Source organism: Zea mays, chromosome 3, assembly GCF_902167145.1.
Source record: "Zea mays cultivar B73 chromosome 3, Zm-B73-REFERENCE-NAM-5.0, whole genome shotgun sequence".
Classification (NCBI taxonomy): domain Eukaryota; kingdom Viridiplantae; phylum Streptophyta; class Magnoliopsida; order Poales; family Poaceae; genus Zea; species Zea mays.
In genome coordinates this window covers 192,243,188-192,265,294 of record NC_050098.1, presented here as the reverse complement: position 1 = coordinate 192,265,294, position 22,107 = coordinate 192,243,188, and the positions used below count along the sequence as shown (strand labels likewise).

Genomic DNA, 22,107 nt, shown 5'->3' with positions numbered 1-22,107 from the left:
TATTATGCAGGTTAGTGCCATCAAACTTCACACAATACTGAGAACGTGATGGGTCATTCAGATAAGTCTCTATTTTTTTTTATTTTTTTACTAACCCAATGTTTTTTCAGCATGATGAGCTCAGCTCAATCACTTGCGCAGCTTCAGTTTCGTTATCATTTTAAGAAGGCGAATTTTGCGACCGTGGGTTACGCAATCCCCGTCAGCAAATCAGCATGTTGCACATAACAAATCCTATGCTTGGGATCAGATAAGAGTGCCTGCCAGATAGAAATACAGAAGAATCAGATACTAATGCCACGAGGCCATAGTTGAATGACCACTCATCAGGCCTATCATTGGGCCCTTCCATTCCTCCGTGTATAAAGCCCAGCTGCCTCCCTGTCCCGCGCACCAGCGCAGAATCAGCAAACGCGCCATTGACGCGCACTCGTAGTCTTGACTCTTGCGTGCTTCCCTCGTCTTCTCGGACGTTCCGTTCCATCGCCATGGCGGACCAGCTTAGCGAGGAGCAGATTGCCGAGTTCAAGGAAGCTTTCAGCCTCTTCGACAAGGACGGCGACGGTATCAATCCACCCCCCCCCCCCCCAACGCTCCTTGTACTCTCTGTCTCGCAAACGAAACGCCTCTGTGCTGTGCGGTCTGTCAAACCTATGTTCGGCTTGAGAAGATTCTGAAATAATCTTAGGAAGAAGGATATACAATACCGTTTGAACGTGAGAGGAATCATGCTATAGAGCCCCGTTTGGATCACTGGAATTGAATTTTATTCTAATAATAATAATTTAAACATATATTAATTAAGCTAATTCGTTTTTATACAAAATATATTTGTATACTATTATTAGCAAGATATCGGAGATATTTATGTGCTATGTTTTTACTGTAGAAGGAGTGAGACGAAGAGTGTCATGTAAGTTACAGAGTAGAAACAAATTCTACTACTGTATAAAATCAATTCACATCCTCACCCCATGAATTTGAGATATACTTATATCTGAACTTTGGAAAGTGGTGGAATGTCAAATTCCAAACTAAATAAGTTACTTTATTGAGTGAATTTCAATTTCTCTAAAATAAAGGGATCCAAACGTCCTGGTTTTCAACACAGCTTATTGGCTCTGCATTGTTGCTTCACTTGAGTAAAGAAATTGATTTGTTTTGGTGGGTTGTGATGAGTTTTAATTGTGAACAGGTTGGGTTGGGTGGGTTTATTTTGTATTGCAGGTTAAAATGGTTGATACTCATGGGTGCAGATGAGTTTGTATAGACATGGGCATCCATGGGTCTTACCCATCCGTATGTAGGTCTGCAATATTTTAGGTGGGTTTAAAAATGAGTTTGTTTTGGTGGTTTGTGTTGGGTTTAATTGTGAACGGGTTGGGTGGGTTTATTTTGTATTGCGGGTCAAAATGGTTGATATCCATATGTGTAGATGAGTTTGCATAGACATGGGCTTCTATGGGTCTTCACTCATACATATGGACCGTATTCGACTACCAAGTGTCCAAGTCCCAGCAGACTTACAGTCTTACAGACCAAACTCAAGTACTTAACCCTAACTCTTGTGCTTCATCCTCGTGCCGCACTTAGTGCTCCTCTCCCGCCCTAGAGGTCGTGCGAATCCCACCCTGGCGGCCGGCGACTCCTCTCCCGTGCTCCATCCCGCCCTGGCGCATTCCGCTCCTCTCTCCGTGTTCCATCCCCGCTCGGCCACTCCTCTCCCGCGTGCTCGCCAGCACGGGCCGCTCCTCTCCCGTCTGCTCGCCAACAACAACATTGACTATAAATTATTTACTTAACATTATTGACCCCAAACCAATCCATAACTGGGTGGAAACCCATAGAAAATCCAGGGGTTCAGCTTGTTAAGTCAGCAACATACACAATGACAAATTTACAGGTAGCTTCAATATCACTGTGTATGCTGCTGCCTTAATAATCTGAATCCGCGGGTTTTCTATGGGTTTCCACCCAGTTATGGATTGGTTTGTGGTCAATAATGTTATTGGGTGGGCTGGATTTAATTTCCTCCTTATGTTTTTTGTGGTTGTGAGATGTATGTCAAAGTTACTAGATTTGGGTGTGGGTTGAGTTTTTTTTTGCCATTAGCAGGCTTAAGCTCCATGCCATTGCGGGCTTGCGGCCAAGAAACATCTGATCAAAGCACCAACTTTTTTCAATCAAGCCCAGAAACATCTGATCCAAGTGCCTACTTTCTCCAATAACACGCACACAGTCTCGACAGATCAACTTGTCAGCAACCACTTGGAGTTTGATAAATTTATCTGGAAGTGACACTTTTTATTTTTGTTGTTACCTGCTCCATGGAATCATATATTCTCATTCTCGTTTGAAAGTGGGAAAAAGTTCGAGAAAGAATAAAGGGGCGATGGAAGCGAATCTGGTTCTAACCTCACCCGCCGAGCCCTGTTGGCATATAATAGAAGTAGAACAAACAGTGGCGATGGAATGGTGGAAGTGTAATGATTTTCGATTACGGTTTTAAACACAGCTTATTGGCTCTGTTGCTTCACTTTAGTGTAGCAAGTCAGACTAATTCTGAAACAAAATGACCTGAGCTCCATGCCATTGCGGCCAAGAAACATCTGATCAAAGCACCAACTTTTTTCAATCAAGCCCAGAAACATCTGATCCAAGTGCCTACTTTTTTGAATAACACGCACACATTCTCGACAGATCAACTTGTCAGCAACCACTTGGAGTTTGGTAAATTTATCTGGAAGTAACACCTTTTATTTTTGTTGTTACCTGCTCCATGGAATCATATATTCTCATTCTCGTTTGAAAGTGGGAAAAAGTTCGAAAAGAATAAAGGGGCGATGGAAGCGAATCTGGTTCTAACCTCACCCGCCGAGCCCTGTTGGCATATAATAGAAGTAGAACAAACAGTGGCGATGGAATGGTGGACTGATCAGTAATAATATTTGTTCAAGGATATATGCTATCAACACTTCAAAGATGCCACATTACTTCCACAAAGTACCTGCATGATTATTATTCTCTCTCTCTCAATCTAACATTATTTCTCATACAAAATTTAACTGATTTACGAAAAATTCATGTATGGTTATTCATTTCTATGCTACTCATTGAAGACTTATGGTCTGAAGCTGTGGAAGCCCCAGGTGCTGCAAATTTTCTCATTGTGCATGGTGAAATATAATTTGACTTGGCAGGTTGCATCACAACCAAGGAGCTCGGAACCGTGATGCGGTCTCTCGGGCAGAACCCCACCGAGGCGGAGCTGCAGGACATGATCGCCGAGGTGGACAGCAACGGCAGCGGCACCATCGACGAGCAGGAGTTCCTGGGCCTGATGGCGCGCAAGATGAGGGACGCGGAGTCGGAGGAGGAGCTCAGGGAGGCGTTCCGCGTGTTCGACAAGGACCAGAACGGGGTGATCTCCGCGGCCGAGCTCCGGCACTTGATGACCAACCTCGGGGAGAAGCTGAGCGAGCAGGAGGTGGCCGAGATGGTCCGTGAGGCCGACGTGGACCGCGACGGCCACATCAACTACGACGAGTTCGTCAAGGTCATGACGGCCAAGTGAGGACGACGACGAACACATTTCCTGCCTCGTCATTTTCTATCGGGATGGAGTTGGATCTGGTATTGGACTTACGCATGACTCTGTCTGTGTGCAGGCGAAGGAGCAAGAGGACGGAGGAGAAGGCGACGCGCGGCAAGAAGAAACCGGCGGCGGCGCCGTCCGACGCCGGCAAGCGTGGCCAGAAATGCGTGATCCTGTGAGCCGGAGCTTCGGTTGTCCAGTACATGCTGGTGCAGTGGTGCTGCGTGCGTGTCACCCGCTCGACCTCTGCTTCCGGCACACCAGCTGCGGGAAGCTCCACTTGTTCTGCAGGTGAATGTAGCTGTTTGTAAACTTATCAGAGCGTGTTTGGGAGCATGATTGAATGGGAAAATCCACTTGAGTAAGGGATTTTAGTCATCTAGATCTCCTCTAATCTCCTTGCTCCCAAACAAGCCATTAAATAAGAAAAACGGAGGAAGTAACTGTTTGTCAATCTTGTACATGTGCTCGTGTAGCCTGTCTGGTCTTGTAGTTTCGGGCTCATAGGTCAGTGGTAAAAGCAATGTCACAACAGAATTTGTGATGAATATTTAACTATCACAATAAGAAACGATCTGATTTTTACGACCATGTTAACTTTACTCCCTCCGGTTTCCTATTAGTTGTCGTTTTTGATAAGGTTCGAGTCAAACTTATAAAATTTTGACTACAAATAACTATTTTGTTATTTAGTTTTGGAACCTAATATTTATATGCACCAATTTGTCATAAAAAGTACTTTTATAAAAGTATAAATGTATTAAGAGTTCATTTGTATTTTAACAAAAAACATTGGTCAAAGTTATATTTTGGAGACCGTGTCGTTGTCCTAAACGACAACTAATAGGAAACCGGAGGGAATAGTAGTTTTATAGTTAGCTATTGAAAGTTAAGTTAGCTCCCGATGACTAGTGGAGCCATCAAAAGTTAATGGAAATTCCGATGACTAAGCCTAAAGCAACCGAAAGATAACTAACCATAAATCCGTTGAAAGTTAAAGAATATAAGGGTCGCACCGCCTGCCTCCCCTTGCGCCTGCTCGTCGGCGACGGCGTCCGTCAAGTGGCCCCTCTCCTCGTCTCCCATGCATCCCTCCTCTTGTGCTCGTTCCCTCATGCCATGGCGCTAGCTCCCTATGCCCATCCCCCCCCCCACACACACACTCGTGTGTCGTGCTTGCCTCCCCATGCGCCCCACCGCGGTTTCCCCCTCGTGCCCGCACGCTGTCACGTCGTCGACCTCCTTACGCCTTGCGGCCCGAGGTGCCTCTCTTTTATAAATTTCTTAGTTTTTATATATTATTTGAGTGAACATTTGGTATTTGAGTGTTGGGATCGAATGCCTATATGTTTAGCTGTGTATGAACATTGTTTTTACAACTTACAAGATTTAGATGCGATGTTGTGATCTTTAGGTGCATGTATTTTTTTTCTAAAACAACAACACTTCTATCTTGCACAATGTAATTTGGTCATATGTGTGGCAGTTTCTATAGGAACAAATAAACTTACTTGCTCTTTGGATTTGGATTATTAGAATAGTCAAATTGTCAGTGTTTCGGACCCGCGAGGACCGTCAACCAACCAGTGAATTTATTGCTGTGTGTCCCTGCCCAGATGGGTTGATGCAAGATGGAACACAAGCGGGAGGATGAGGCTTATATTATCTTGCACTAGGGTGCTCGTAGTAGGGGTTACAAGCGTTGCGGGAGAGCGAGAGCGAGAGAGAGAGAGAGGGAGGGTTTGGCCTTGAGGTGAGCTGTCTGAGTTTGCCTCCACCGCGTCTCTCCTACTCTGCCTGCCTCTGCTCGCCTGCCTTCGCCCTTTTTGCCCGTGCCTTACGAAGGCCCTGGACATCCCCTTTTATAGATACAAGGAGATGCCCAGCTGTACAATGGGGGTGTAGCTATGTGCTAACGTGGCTGGCGGAGAAGTGCCTTGAGCTCTGTACACGTGCTAATGTGGCCGTCGGAGAAGTGCTTGAGCCCCGTAGAAGTGTAGCTGACGGTGCGGCCCGGGGTCCTGCTGACGTTTCCTTGCTTTCGTAAGGAGCTGAGAACCATCGACGTCATGGTCGCACGCGGGGAACCATCATTACCTGCTACCGGAGTAGGTTGACGTGACTCTGGTCTTGTTCCCTCGTAGCAAGGGGTGGCTAGCTAGTGGTAGGGTAATGATGTATCTCCTGTAGCGTAGTCGGTCCGAGGCCGAGGTCGGGCGAGGCGGAGACTTCTCCTGAGGCCGAGGCTGAGGTCGGGTGAGGTTGTGACTTGTCCCGAGGCCGAGGCTGAGGCCGAGGCCTAGGGTCGGGCGAGGCGGAGACCTTCTTCCGAGGCTGAGGCCGAGGCCTAGGGTCGGGCGAGGCAGAGCTCCCTGTTGCGCCCGAGGCTGAACTCGGGGGAGGTCGTGACTTGCTGTTGTCAGTTTTACCCTGGTGGTTGGCACAGTAGTCGGAACGAGGTGAATAGCGTTGTTTCCCTGTCAGAACGATCAGTAAAGGGGCGAAGTGACTGCGGTCACTTCGACCTTGCCGACTGAGGCGCGCGTGTCAGGATAAGGTGTCAGGCGATCCCCGCATTAAATCCGTATGCGATACGGTCGGTTGGTAAGGCGATTTGGCCGAGGTCGTTGCACGACAAAGTTCGCCCGAGCTTAGCCTTGGGTGAGACGGGGGTGTGTCTGCTGACTGAGGGGACCCTCGAGCGAGGCGTGAATCCGTCCGGGACTACTGTCCTTGCCCGAGGCTGGGCTCGGATGAGGTCGCGTCCCGTGATAGACGAGGCCTTGACTTGTACCACGCTTCATCATTCGTGTATGGTTTGTTCTGAAAATGTTTTTCAGCCAGGTTAAGGAGCATTGGGGGTACCCCTAATTACGGTACCCGACAGTAGCCCCCGAGCCTCGAAGGGAGTGTAGGTACTCGCTTGGAGGTTCTGTCGGATTTTTTGCAAGGGGACCAGCCAAGAAGTAGTGTCTCTGAAGATGTTTTTCAGCCAGGAAGTCTGCCAAGACTTGAGATTTTATGGCCTTTCGAGGAGCGAATTGTAACATCCCAAATTCTAACCCAGGTTTGAAACCCTAATCTAACCCCCCCTTACTTATTATCTATCCCAAAACTCCCTTAGATTCTTCCCATCATATGCATACACTTTGTTTGATTATGAACACCACACTTAGATTTTTTTTCCAGCACCTAGATTATCTACTAAATAAATTGTTCAAAAAGAAAAGAAACAAAAATGGAAATGGGAATTAGAAAATAAAAAGAAAAAGAGAAAGCTCTCTCCCCCCTGCTGGGCTGAATCCGACCCATGCCGCGGCCGCCTCCCCTCCCCCTCGCGCCCGCGCTTCCCCTGTCGGCCCAATAGCCGGCCCGCTTCCGCGCGCGCGAAACCGCCCTACTCCCCTCCCTCTCTCTCGCTGACAAGCCGGCCCCACCTGCCAGCCGCTCCCTCTCGCGCGCCCCCTCTCGCTGGCAGACCGGCCCCACCGGTCGGCCGCTTCGTCGTCTTCCTCGCGTACGACGCACCACCGTCCCCTCCATCGCCGTCCCCTCTATCGCCGTCCCCTCGCCCATCCCCTCGCTGCACAGGAGAGTTTGGCACCGCCCCATCCTCGCCGCTTGACCGCGTCCTTGCCCGGTACCGCCCCCACCGTGAGGTCTCGTCGTCGCCGCTATGCGGCATTAATGTCTGCGCTGTGTTTCACCGGCGCCCGCCGAGCTCCGCCGCTCCCCTTCCCTCGGGCGCCTATAAAAAGGTCGCCCCGGGCACCTCCTTCCCCGCAGCGGCCTCAGCCACCACCCTCCTCCCCTCGCCCGAGCTCAATTCGCGAAGCGCCGCCATCTTCTCCCTCTCCGGTGAGCCTTTCCCTCTCTTCCCCTCCCCCTCTGGACCGCGTAGCAAGAAATTAGCTAGGCCTATCAGCTTCGCCACACCACCGCGAGTTTGGAACGCCACTCCCCTACCCCAATCCTCGCCTGAAGCTCACCGGCGGCGACCCCCGCCGCGGAGCTCCGCCACCTCCCCGCGGACAGCCCCCTCCCGGCCCCCTCTAGCCAAATTGACCCACCCCTAGGTTTGCCACCCCTCCCCGTGCTAAGGCACCTCCCCGTTGTCCGAGAACCGGGCCACCGGCGGCCGGTTCGCCCGCACCGTCGACCCGTGGCGCCGTTTCCCCCCCTCCGCTCTCGCTGACGTGTGGGCCCCGCGGCGACGCCGTCGCTCCCGCATGCCCGCGCCGTCTCCTCGCCTTGGGCCGCAGCTGGACCGGCGCCCTCGCGCGCGCGCTGCGCCTGGCTGGGCCAAAAATCCCCCCCGCCCACCTGCGAGGGAATCCCTTTTCTTTTTCCTTTTTCCAACCTTTTCTCATTTAATTAGTATTTCTCAATATTTTATGCACCAAAAATTATCAAAATGATTCCTAAAGTCACAAGTAATAATAATGTTAGAAAATGACACACTGCATTTGGAAAACTGTTGTTGATGTATTGTTTTATTGACTGTTTTTACTAGAAGAAGCGGGGACCGTTGATCCAGAACCCGTAGCCCCGGAAGATGGGCCGGAGCCCGATCTCCCGGAAGTAGATCTTTTGTGCCAGGAAAGCTTCAACGAAGGCAAGTCCGTCCTTCCCTTGATTCATAAATTACCTATTCTTTCTACCACTACCTAGGCCGGGATTTCAGGGTGGGATATTTGCATTGTGAGCAAAGAGATGGCCTGCATTAACATACATTTTTCGGATGCGAAATGTGGGTTGGGAGAAAGGGGAATATGATACTTCAAATAAGGTTTCTTTTAAAAAGAGGTGTGCGATGAAGGGTACTCACCCTAATCACCTTGGGAGTGGGATGATCAAGGACTCCCTGGTTTAGGGGAGGGCCTAAGGTGTTGGCTCAGCTGGTTTAGGCGTGAGCAGAAGGATTGTCCCCTCATATAAGGACCGGTTTGTCATCTTCACTACCTGTACTCTTTAATAGTACAACCACTCGAGACTGTGTGGGCAGTCACTCAATCCGAACTCGTGCGGTCCGACCCCAGGGTTATGAAGGCTGGGGAGCACCGGGAGGATAAGGAGGGGGAAAGTTTTGTCCGGTTTGGACATGGTGGTGGCCTGACTCCTTCCGGATAACCGTTAAGGTTAGGACGTACGAGGAAGGAAAGAGATCCGACATTCGGGTCTCGTGACGGTGAGATTGCAGAAATCGGACTAGTGGGTAAAGTGTACCCCCTCTGCGCAGAGTTCAAACCTATTCGAATAGTCCGTCCACTGGTATGGACGAGTCTGGTGTGGTATGACAATTAGAGATTTTCTATAACCTCCGTGAACAGGGAAATGTATGTAAGTGCTTACTAAGAAAGAAAACCAGGCCACGGGAGCGGGAAGCTCAGTGGTGGTTGAGTATTTTGTTACTTTTAAGTCTTTGGGAAAAACCTTATAGCAACTGCCTTTCTCTAAGAAAATGAAGAGTGGCTCCAACTCCACCAAATAAAGCATGTATGATATAGGTCTCTTTGTCTTTACGGGAGTGGGGTGGGCTTGCGGAATACCTAGTGTATTCACCCAGATTTATTTATGTTTTTCAGCAGCCGAAGACTTCTTTTCTGCTATGCTTGATTGAGATGGTTGTGTCTGCACCCAGTTCTGCCTGTGGCTTGGGCTAGTATATTTTCCTACTGCGGTTCTTATTCTGGCTCTCTCGAGCTTGTACCTCGGTATTGTAATAACCTCTATTTAAACTCTGTACTATTTGAAATAAGGAATGTGTTTACTAGCCTCCTGGGACTAGTAATTGTATCACATTTGAGTCCCAAAGGATCGGGACGCTTCAGGTGGTATCAGAGCCATAGGACTGGTCGTAGGTCGCAGCCCTGACCCTAAAACTTGCCTTAAAAGAAAATACCTCTTACCCCAAGAAAAGTCTTCTCTCCTCTTCCCCGATATTAACAGACCCTTCTTTTCTTATTCCAGATGGAAGACTCTCTTGTCATTAGGACATCCTACTACTCATGGGTGGAAGGGTTCCCACATCTGTTGTGAAGTTGTGCGCTTCGCATGGGAATCCGCAAGAAGCCAGAATATGTGTGGAAGGAGTATCTCGAGAACGGTATGGAAAAATGCTCTATGGCAGTCTACCTGGGAGAAAGCCGAAACTATCCGAACCATCCTTCTTTCCAAGTCACTTTCACCGGATACCGCTTCCCAGATACTTGCCAAAATGTTGCCCGGAAAGCCCTCCGACAACTATGCCAGAGCTACAACAAGGTGATCTTTGAAACCCCCCTTCGCTACTTTCCACCCAACAACAAAAATACACCTACCTGGAGGAAGAGACTTCAGGCCCTGTAAAGAGGAGACCCTATTGAGGATGACCCCACCATCGTTTACATGGCTGGATACCTTCACACCCTCGATAACCAATATGATGACATTGCCTCCCACTGCACTCACCTAAACTCCCAGGTGGAAAGCCTGGAGCAAAAAGTCAGGGAACTTACAAGGGAAAAGGCGTCCCTTCAAGAAAGCCTCGAGATAGCAGAAGGCGAGGAAACCAACACCCGTGAGGCCTACCGCACTCTAAAGATGGATTACGACAAGAAGCTGAAGAAGCTCGCCCCCGCGAGGAAAATCCGCAAGGAAACCAAAAGTCAAGGATGTCAGATTGAGCAGAAGGAAGAAGCCCCTCCAGCCCTACCCCCTACCAGGATAAGAAACTCGTCCGATACCGAACCCCGGGGTCAGACCTCCTATGCCAACTCAGGTGCTCCCAAGTCAGAATTCTTTTAAGTGGGGTAGTGTTCCTGGCAGACTTAACCGTCTTGCCATCCCAAGGGATTGATGTGATCCTAGGAATGGATTGGCTAACTAAGCACAAGGGTATCATAAGCTGCGCAAGTAAGACCGTCCTTCTCACCGATCGCCAAGGAAAAGCAGTTTCCTGTCAGGCCCAACCGCCCGCCAATGATCCAATGATGTTTAATCTGGCAGCAGAAAACATATCCGTAATAGAAGAGTTCGTGGATGTATTTCCGGAAGAGTTGCCTGGAATGCCACTAGAAAGAGGAGTGGAGTTCTATATAGATCTCATTCCTGGCACTGCGCCCATCGCAAAGAGACCATACCGCATGACCCCCACAGAGTTAGCAGAATTGAAACTCCAGATTGCAGAGCTGCAACAAAAAGGGTACATCCGTCCCAGTTCGTCTCCCTGGGGAGCACCCGTTCTTTTCGTTACCAAAAAGGATGGAAGTATGAGAATGTGTATCGATTACCGGTCCTTGAATGAAGTTACAATCAAGAATAAGTACCCTCTCCCTCGGATCGACTAGCTGCAGGGAGCCAAATATTTCTCCAAAATAGACCTCAGGTCAGGATATCACCAACTAAGGATCAAGGAAGCAGATATTCAGAAGACTGCATTCGTCACCAGATACGGACAATATGAATTCACAGTGATGCCGTTTGGGCTAACAAACGCACCCGCCTTTTTCATGAACCTCATGAATAAGGTATTTATGGAAGAATTGGATAAGTTTGTCGTAGTCTTCATCGACGACATCCTCATCTATTCCAAGAATCGCAAGGACCATGAGCGTCACCTTCAAATCATCCTTGGAAGACTCAGGGCACATCAACTTTATGCTAAGCTCAGCAAGTGTGAGTTCTGGTTAGAAAATATAGCCTTCCTGGGGCATATCTTGACTGCAGAAGGGATAGAAGTGGACCCATCCAAAGTAGAAGTCGTTTTAAAGTGGAAACAACCATCCAACGTCAGTGAAGTGCGAAGCTTTCTGGGAATGGCAGGGTATTACCGCCGCTTTATCAAAGGATTCTCCAGCATAGAAAAACCTATGACCGAACTTCTCAAAAAGGACAATAAGTTTGTGTGGACTCCAAAATGTGATGGAAGTTTCCAGATCATCAAGGAGAAGCTTACGACCGCACCCGTTTTGACACTACCAGATATACACCAGGATTTCGTCATCTTCTGTGATGCTTCAAGGCAAGGCTTAGGGTGTGTCTTAATGCAAAATGAGAAAGCTATTGCCTATGCATCCCGCTTACTCAAGCCACACGAGCAGAACTACCCCACCCACGACTTGGAATTGGCAGCCATAGTGCACGCCCTAAAAATATGGAGGCACTATCTGATTGGGAACAAATGTCACATCTTCACCGATCACAAGAGTCTGAGGTACATCTTCACCCAGCCAGACCTCAACCTCTGTCAAAGAAGATGGCTTGAATTAATCAAGGATTATGACCTCGAGATTCATTACCACCCCGGAAAGGCCAACGTGGTAGCAGACGCCCTCAGCCGAAAACCTTTCAGGATAAAGGGGACCAACTTTTTAGAAAATTGGAAGGAGGAATCAGCTCAGCTAAATGCATGTCTGGGAGACAACGGTAGCCTGGAAGTCAAGCCAATGCTAGAAGATCTCATATGCAAGGCTCAACACCTGGACGCAGAGACAGCCAGACTTATGGAAAGAGCTCGCAAGGAGCAACTTCCGGATCTTAGGACAGATGAACAAGGAGTTCTTTGGTTCAAGAACCATCTGTGTGTACCAACGGGAGAGGCACGGGAAGTCCTACTCAATGAGGCCCATAACTCAGCTTACTCCATCCACCCAGGAACCACCAAGATGTACCTGGACCTCAAAGCCAGATACTCGTGGAGAGGGATGAAGAAGGAGATAGCACAAAATGTGGCCCAGTGTGACACCTGCCAGCGAACAAAGGCCGAACACCAGAAGCCTGTAGGCCTACTGCAACCCCTCCCAGTTCCTGAATGGAAGTGGGAAGAAATAGGCATGGATTTCGTAACCGGACTGCCCCGAACGCAAAAAGGGAATGATTCTATCTGGGTAATAATCGATCATCTCACCAAGGTGGCCCACTTCATTCCAGTAAAAACCACTTTTGGAGGAGCCGCCCTTGCCCGGATATATCTTAAAGAGATAGTCAGGCTCCATGGTATTCCACGAAAGATAGTGTCAGACAGAGGGACGCAGTTCACCTCAAAATTTTGGAAAGGCCTTCAGCAAGCGATGGGCACCAAGTTAGATTTCAGCACCGCTTATCACCCCCAGTCAGATGGTCAAACAGAAAGGGTTAACAAGATCCTTGAAGATTTACTAAGAGCCTATGTGTTAACGTTCGACAGGGATTGGGAGTCCAGTCTGCCGTACGCCGAATTCTCATACAACAACAGCCATCAGGCCAGCATCAAAATGTCACCGTTCGAAGCATTGTATGGAAGAAAATGCCAGACCCCCCTAATGTGGTCCAATGTAGGGGAAAGGACACTAGAAGGACCCGACTTTGTTAAAGAAGTCAAAGAGAAAGTTGCCCTGGTCCGCAAGAGGTTACTTGAAGCTCAGAGTCGACAGAAAAGTTATGCAGACAACAGACAGAGAGAACTCAGATTTGAGGAAGGAGATTTCGTATATCTCAAGGTCTCCCCGATGCGTGGTGTCAAAAGGTTCCAAATGAAAGGAAAGCTAGCACCGCGTTTCGTCGGCCCCTACCCCGTCATTAGCAGAGTGGGACCCGCAGCATACCGCCTTGAGCTACCAGAATCCATGTCAGATATTCACAATGTGTTTCATGTGTCCCAGCTCCGCAAATGCCTGCAAGTACCAGAGAACCACATCGAGGCAGAGGCAATTTAGATTCAAAAGGATCTCTAGTACCGAGAGAAGCCAATAAAGATTCTCGACTCAGCAGTCCGAAGGACCCACAACTCAGAAGTGAGACTCTGTAAGGTTCAGTGGAGCAGAGATGGAGAAGAGGAAGCCACCTGGGAAAGTGAGGACTCTCTAAGGAAGGAATACCCTTACCTTTTCTCAAGCCCCGTCTGAATCTCAAGGGCGAGATTCCTTTAAGTGGGGTAGGTTTGTAACATCCCAAATTCTAACCCAGGTTTGAAACCCTAATCTAACCCCCCCCCTTACTTATTATCTATCCCAAAACTCCCTTAGATTCTTCCCATCATATGCATACACTTTGTTTGATTATGAACACCACACTTAGATTTTATTTTCCAGCACCTAGATTATCTACTAAATAAATTGTTCAAAAAGAAAAGAAACAAAAATGGAAATGGGAATTAGAAAATAAAAAGAAAAAGAGAAAGCTCTCTCCCCCCTGCTGGGCTGAATCCGGCCCATGCCGCGGCCGCCTCCCCTCCCTCTCGCGCCCGCGCTTCCCCTTTCGGCCCAATAGCCGGCCCGCTTCCGCGCGCGCGAAACCGCCCTACTCCCCTCCCTCTCTCTCGCTGACAAGCCGGCCCCACCTGCCAGCCGCTCCCTCTCGCGCGCCCCCTCTCGCTGGCAGACCGGCCCCACCGGTCAGCCGCTTCGTCGTCTTCCTCGCGTACGACGCACCGCCGTCCCTGAGAGCACCTAGAGGGGGGGGGTGAATAGGTGATCCTGTAAAAACTTGAAACTTAATGCCACAAAACTTGATTAGGAGTTAGCACAATAAAGCCAAGTGGCTAGAAAGGAGTTCTTGCAAGACACGATAACCAGAAGAAGATCAACACAGATAGGCACAGTGGTTTATCCCGTGGTTCGGCCAAGTCCAATACTTGACTACTCCACGTTGTGGCATCCCAACGAACGAGGGTTGCAATCAACCCCTCTCAAGCGGTCCAAAGACCCACTTGAATACCACAGTGTTTTGCTTTGTTTACTATATCCCACTTGCGAGGAATCTCCACAACTTGAAGACTCTCGCCCTTACAATTTGATGTTCACAAAGAAGCACGGAAGTAAGGCTGGGATGAGCAACGCACACAAGACACAAAATCAGAGCACAAACACACACATAAGTCACAACTCGAGCTCACAACACAACCCAAAGAGTTCTCTACTCAAATGGAGCTCTAGTTGCTATCACAAAGAATCGAATGCGCGGAATTGGAGTCTTGGTGCTTAGGAATGCTTAGAGAATGCTTGGTGTACTCCTCCATGCGCCTAGAGGTCCCTTTTATAGCCTCAAGGCAGCTAGGAGCCGTTGAGAGCATTCCAGGAAGGCAATTCTTGCCTTCTGTCTCCTGGCGCACCGGACTGTCCGGTGCACCACCGGACACTGTCCGGTGCGGATTTCTTTCCTTCTTCGGCGAAGCCGACCGTTAAAGATTCAGAGCCGTTGGCGCATCAGACACTGTCCGGTGCACACCGGACAGTCCGGTGCCCCCTTCTGACCGTTGGCTCTGCCACGCGTCGCGCGCGGATTACGCGGCCGACCGTTGGCCCGGCCGACTGTTGGCTCACCGGACAATGCGGTGCACCACCGGACAGTCCGATGATTTATAGCCGTATGCCGCCGACGAAACCTGAGAGCAGCTAGTTCGCCAGAGCCAGCCTGGCACACCGGACAGTCCGGTGCACCCAGACTGCGCAGAGTCTTGGCTGCTCAGCCAAGTCTTTTCCAAATTGGTCTTTTCCTGTTTCTAGCACTTAGACACAATACATTAGTCTCCAAAACAATGTACTAAGTCTTAGAAACATACCTTTACTCTTGATTTGCACTTCTTAAGTCTTTGACACAAATATTACTCAAAGCATTTGTGTGGAGCACTTAATCACCAAAATCTTATAGAAATGTCCCAAGGGTACATTTCCCTTTCAATCTCCCCCTTTTTGGTGATTAATGCCAACACAACAAAAAGCAACTAAAAGGAGTGCAACATTGATAGTCGCCTAGAGGGGGGGTGAATAGGGCGAAACTGAAATTTACGAAAATAATCACAACTACAAGCCGGGGTTAGCGTTAGTAATAATAAATGAGTCCGCAAGAGAGGGCGCAAAACAAATCGCAAGCAAGTAAGGAGAGTGACACGTGGATTTGTTTTACCGAGGTTCGGTTCTTGCAAACCTACTCCCCGTTGAGGAGGCCACAAAGGCCGGGTCTCTTTCAACCCTTCCCTCTCTCAAACGGTCCCTCTGACCGAGTGAGCTTTCCTTCTTCTCAATCAACCGGGAACAAAACTTCCCCGCAAGGGCCACCACACAATCGGTGCCTCTTGCCTCGGTTACAATTGAGTGTTGATCACAAGAGCAAAAGAGAAAGAAAGAATGCGATCCAAGCGCAAGAGCTCAAAAGAACACGGCTAATCACTCTCACTAGTCACTAGGGTTTTGTGTGGAATTGGAGAGGATTTGATCTCTTTGTATGTGTCTAGAATTGAATGCCTAGCTCTTGTAAGTGGTTAGAAGTCGGAAAACTTGGATGGCAATGAATGTGGGGTGGTTGGGGTATTTATAGCCCCAACCACCAAACTTGACCGTTGGCTGGAGGCTTCTGTTCGATGGCGCACCGGACAGTCCGGTGCACACCGGACGGTCCGGTGCCCCTGCCACGTCATCACTGCCGTTGGATTCTAGCCGTTGGAGCTTCTGACTTGTGGGCCCGCCTGGGTGTCCGGTGCACACCGGACATGCACTGTTTGATGTCCGGTGCATCGGTATGGGCAGCCCTGACGTCTGCGCGCGCTGCGCGCGCATTTAATGCTGCGCAGGGAGCCGTTGGCGCCGCAGAGAGCCGTTGCTCCGCTGGCACACCGGACAGTCCGGTGCACACCGGACAGTCCGGTGAATTATAGCGGAGCGGCTGTCGTGAAAACCCGAGGCTGACGAGTTCCGGAGGCCGCGGTTCGTTGGCGCACCGGACATGTCCGGTGCACACCGGACAGTCCGGTGAATTATAGCGCGCCGGCTTCCGAGAATTCCCGAGAGTGAAGTGTTGGAGTTTGAGTCCCCTGGTGCACCGGACAGGTACTGTTCACTGTCCGGTGGCACACCGGACAGTCCGGTGCGCCAGACCAGGGGTGCCCTCGGTTGCCCCTTTGCTCCTTTATTGAATCCAAAACTTGGTCTTTTTATTGGCTGAGTGTGAACCTTTTACACCTGTATAATCTATACACTTGGGCAAACTAGTTAGTCCAAAGATTTGTGTTGGGCAATTCAACCACCAAAATTATATAGGAACTAGGTGTAAGCCTAATTCCCTTTCAATCTCCCCCTTTTTGGTGATTGATGCCAACACAAACCAAAGCAAATATAGAAGTGCATAATTGAACTAGTTTGCATGATGTAAGTGTAAAGGTTGCTTGGAATTGAGCCAATAAAACTACTTACAAGATATGCATGGAATGTTTCTTTCTTATTTAACATTTTGGACCACGTTTGCACCACATGTTTTGTTTTTGCAAATTCTTTTTGTAAATCCATTTCAAAGATCTTTTGCAAATAGTCAAAGGTACATGAATAAGAGTTTGCAAAGCATTTTCAAGATTTGAAATTTGTCTCCCCCTATTTCAAATGCTTTTCCTTTGACTAAACAAAACTCCCCCTAAAAGAGATCCACCTCTTAGTGTTCAAGAGGGTTTTGATATACCATTTTTGAAATACTACTTTCTCCCCCTTTTGAACACAATAGGATACCGAATGATAAAGACTTTTGGAAAGCACTAAGTTTTTGAATTTGGTGGTGGTGGTGCGGTCCTTTTGCTTTGGGCTCACTTCTCCCCCTTTTTGGCATGAATCGCCAAAAACGGAATCATTAGAGCCCTCGTTAGTAATTTCTTCCCCTTTGGTCAAAAGTAAATGAGTTAAGATTATACCAAAGACGAAATCCGGTCCTTTTGCTTTTGAGCTTTTACTCTTTCCTCCAAGGATGAAGTCCTTTTCTTTGATGCTCATTTCTCCCCAAGGAATAGAGAGTTGCTCGGAGTGATGGCGAAGCATGAGTTATGGAGTGGAAGCCTTTGTCTTCGCCGAAGACTCCAATTCCCTTTCAATATACCTATGACTTGGTTTGAAATCGACTTGAAAACACATTAGTCATAGCATATAAAAGAGATATGATCAAAGGTATTTAAATGAGCTATGTGTGCAAGTTAGCAAAAGAAATTTCTAGAATCAAGAATATTGAGCTCATGCCTAAGTCTGGTAAAAGATTGTTCATCAAGTGGCTTGGTAAAGATATCGGCTAATTGATCTTTAGTATTAATGTAAGAAATCTCGATATCCCCCTTTTGTTGGTGATCCCTAAGAAAATGATACCGAATGGCTATGTGCTTAGTGCGGCTATGCTCGACGGGATTGTCGGCCATTTTGATTGCACTCTCATTATCACATAGCAAAGGGACTTTGGTTAATTTGTAACCGTAGTCCCGCAGGGTTTGCCTCATCCAAAGCAATTGCGCGCAACAATGACCTGCGGCAATGTACTCGGCTTCGGCGGTGGAAAGAGCGACCGAATTTTGCTTCTTTGAAGCCCAAGACACCAAGGACCTTCCCAAGAACTGGCAAGTCCCTGATGTGCTCTTCCTATTAATTTTGCACCCCGTCCAATCGGCATCCGAATAACCAATTAAATCAAATGTGGATCCCCGAGGGTACCAAAGCCCAAACTTAGGAGTATAAGCCAAATATCTCAAGATTCGTTTTACGGCCGTAAGGTGGGATTCCTTAGGGTCGGATTGGAATCTTGCACACATGCAAACGGAAAGCATAATGTCCGGTCGAGATGCACATAAATAAAGCAATGAACCAATCATCGACCGGTATACCTTTTGATCCACGGACTTACCTCCCGTGTCGAGGTCGAGATGCCCATTAGTTCCCATGGGTGTCTTGATGGGTTTGGCATCCTTCATCCCAAACTTAGCAAGAATGTCTTGAATGTACTTCGTTTGGCTAATGAAGGTGCCCTCTCGGAGTTGCTTGACTTGGAATCCTAGAAAATATTTCAACTCCCCCATCATCGACATCTCGAATTTCTGTGTCATGATCCTACTAAACTCTTCACATGTAGACTCGTTAGTAGACCCAAATATAATATCATCAACATAAATTTGGCATACAAACAAGTCATTTTCAAGAGTTTTAGTAAAGAGTGTAGGATCGGCCTTGCCGACTTTGAAGCCATTTGCAATAAGGAAATCTCTAAGGCATTCATACCATGCTCTTGGGGCTTGCTTGAGCCCATAAAGCGCCTTAGAGAGCCTATAAACATGGTTAGGATACTCACTGTCTTCAAAGCCGGGAGGTTGCTCAACATAGACCTCTTCCTTGATCGGTCCATTGAGGAAGGCACTTTTCACGTCCATTTGATAGAGCTTAAAGCCATGGTAAGTAGCATAGGCCAATAATATGCGAATTGACTCAAGCCTAGCTACGGGTGCATAGGTTTCACCAAAATCCAAACCTTCGACTTGTGAATACCCTTTGGCCACGAGTCGAGCTTTGTTCCTTGTCACCACACCATGCTCATCTTGCTTGTTGCGGAAGACCCATTTGGTTCCTACAACATTTTGGTTAGGACGTGGAACTAAATGCCATACCTCGTTCCTTGTGAAATTGTTGAGCTCCTCTTGCATCGCCACCACCCAATCCGAATCTTGGAGAGCTTCCTCTACCCTGTGTGGCTCAATAGAGGAAACAAAAGAGTAATGTTCACAAAAATGAGCAACCCGAGATCGAGTAGTTACCCCCTTATGAATGTCGCCGAGGATGGTGTCGACGGGGTGATCTCGTTGGATTGCTTGGTGGACTCTTGGGTGTGGCGGTCTTGGTTCTTCCTCATCCTCCTTTTCTTCATCATTTGTATCTCCCCCTTGATCATTGCTATCATCTTGAGGTGGCTCGTCTTCTTGATTTTGCTCTTCATCATTTTGAGCCTCATCCTCATTTTGAGTTGGTGGAGATGCTTGCATGGAGGAGGATGGTTGATCTTGTGTACTTGGAGGCTCTTCGGATTCCTTAGGACACACATCCCCGATGGACATGTTCCTTAGCGCGATGCATGGAGCCTGTTCTTCACCTATCTCATCAAGATCAACTTGCTCTACTTGAGAGCCGTTAGTTTCATCAAACACAACGTCACAAGAGACTTCAACTAGTCCAGTGGACTTGTTAAAGACCCTATATGCCCTTGTGTTTGAGTCATAACCAAGTAAAAAACCTTCTACAGTTTTAGGAGCAAATTTAGATTTTCTACCTCTTTTAATAAGAATGAAGCATTTGCTACCAAAAACTCTAAAATATGAAATGTTGGGCTTTTTACCGGTTAGGAGTTCATATGATGTCTTCTTGAGGATTCGGTGAAGATATAACCGGTTGATGGCGTAGCAGGCGGTGTTGACCGCTTCGGCCCAAAACCGGTCCGGTGTCTTGTACTCATCAAGCATGGTTCTTGCCATGTCCAATAGAGTTCGATTCTTCCTCTCCACTACACCGTTTTGTTGTGGCGTGTAGGGAGAAGAGAACTCATGCTTGATGCCCTCCTCCTCAAGGAAGCCTTCAATTTGAGAGTTCTTGAACTCCGTCCCGTTGTCGCTTCTTATTTTCTTGATCCTTAAGCCGAACTCATTTTGGGCTCGTCTCAAGAATCCCTTTAAGGTCTCTTGGGTTTGAGATTTTTCCTGTAAAAAGAATACCCAAGTGAAGCGAGAATAATCATCCACAATAACTAGACAGTACTTACTCCCGCCGATGCTTATGTAAGCGATCGGGCCGAATAGATCCATGTGTAGGAGCTCCAGTGGCCTGTCAGTCGTCATTATGTTTTTGTGTGGATGATGAGTGCCAACTTGCTTCCCTGCTTGGCACGCGCTACAAATCCTGTCTTTCTCAAAATGAACATTGGTTAGTCCTAAAATGTGCTCTCCCTTTAGAAGCTTATGAAGATTCTTCATCCCAACATGGGCTAGTCGGCGGTGCCAGAGCCAACCCATGTTAGTCTTAGCAATTAAACATGTGTCGAGCTCAGCTCTATCAAAATCTACTAAGTATAGCTGACCCTCTAACACACCCTTAAATGCTATTGAATCATCACTTCTTCTAAAGACAGTGACACCTATATCAGTAAAAAGACAGTTGTAGCCCATTTGACATAATTGGGAAACAGAAAGCAAGTTGTAATCTAATGAATCAACAAGAAAAACATTGGAAATGGAATGGTCAGGTGAAATAGCAATTTTACCCAAACCTTTGACCAACCCTTGATTTCCATCCCCAAATGTGATAGCTCGTTGGGGGTCTTTGTTTTCTCATATGAGGAGAACATCCTTTTCTCCCCGGTCATGTGGTTTGTGCACCCGCTGTCGAGTATCCAACTTGAGCCCCCGGATGCATAAACCTACAAAACAAATTTAGTTCTTGACTTTAGGTACCCAAACTGTTTTGGGTCCTTTGGCATTAGATACAAGAACTTTGGGTACCCAAACACAAGTCTTGGAGCCCTTGTGTTTGCCCCCAACAAATTTGGCAACTACTTTGCCGGATTTGCTAGTAAGCACATAAGATGCATCAAAAGTTTTAAATGAAATGGCATGATCATTTGATGCATTAGGAATTTTCTTCTTAGGCAACTTGGCACGGGTTGGTTGCCTAGAACTAGATGTCTCACCCTTATACATGAAAGCATGGTTAGGGCCAGAGTGAGACTTCCTAGAATGAATCTTCCTAATTTTGCTCTCAGGATAGCCTGCAGGGTATAAAATGTAACCCTCGTTATCCTGAGGCATGGGAGCTTTGCCCTTAACAAAGTTAGACAAGTTCTTAGGAGGGGCATTAAGTTTGACATTGTCTCCCCTTTGGAAGCCAATGCCATCCTTGATGCCAGGGCGTCTCCCATTATAAAGCATGCTACGAGCAAATTTAAATTTCTCATTTTCTAAGTTGTGCTCGGCAATTTTAGCATCTAGTTTAGCTATATGATCATTTTGTTTTTTAATTAAGGCTAGGTGATCATGGATAGCATCAACATTAATATCTCTACATCTAGTGCAAATAGAAACATGCTCAACATTAGATGTAGAGGGTTTGCAAGATTTAAGTTCTACAACCTTAGCATGCAACATTTCATTCTTAGTTCTAAGGTCGGAAATAGTAGCATTGCAAACATTAAAATCTTTAGCCTTAGCAATTAAATTTTCATTCTCTAATCTAAGGCTAGCAAGAGATGCATTCAATTCATCAATCTTAGCAAGCAAGTCAACGTTATCATCTCTAAGATTGGTAATTGAAACATTACAAACATGTGAATCAACCTTAGCATTTAAAGTAGCATTTTCATTTCTAAGGTTGTCAATCATCTCACGGCAAGTGCTTAGCTCACTAGACAGTTTTTCACATTTTTCAACTTGTAGAGCGTAAGCATTTTTAACCTTAACATGTTTCTTATTCTCCTTGATTAGGAAGTCCTCTTGGGAGTCCAAGAGATCATCCTTTTCATGGATGGCACTAATTAGTTCATTTAATTTTTCCTTTTGTTCCATGTTAAGGTTAGCAAAAAGAATGCGCAAGTTATCCTCCTCATTTTTATCATCATCCTCATCACTAGATGTTTCATATTTGGTGGAGGATCTTTATTTTACCTTCTTTTTGCCGTCCTTGGCCATGAGACACTTGTGGCCGACGTTGGGGAAGAGAAGGCCCTTGGTGACGGCGATGTTGGCGGCGTCCTCGTCGTCGGAGGAGTCGCTTGAGCTTTCGTCG

At 47.5% G+C, this 22,107-nt stretch overlaps 1 protein-coding gene across 2 annotated transcripts; it reads left to right on the top strand.

Moving 5' to 3' along the window:
- Positions 1–423: 423 nt before the first annotated feature.
- On the top strand, positions 424–4,186 carry LOC100502442 (Calmodulin-7). Of its 2 annotated transcripts, none has more exons than NM_001196920.1 (3): positions 424–564; positions 3,201–3,570; positions 3,669–3,933. In NM_001196920.1, exons 1-3 carry the CDS (start codon positions 489–491, stop codon positions 3,772–3,774), a joined length of 552 nt encoding a protein of 183 aa, NP_001183849.1. In that variant the 5' UTR covers positions 424–488; the 3' UTR covers positions 3,775–3,933. The 2 variants fall into 2 exon arrangements, with proteins under 2 accessions (NP_001183849.1, XP_008673387.1); XM_008675165.3 differs by lacking the exon at positions 424–564 and adding an exon at positions 903–3,003 and having other exon boundaries at positions 3,669–4,186.
- The last annotated feature ends 17,921 nt before the right edge of the window (positions 4,187–22,107 follow it).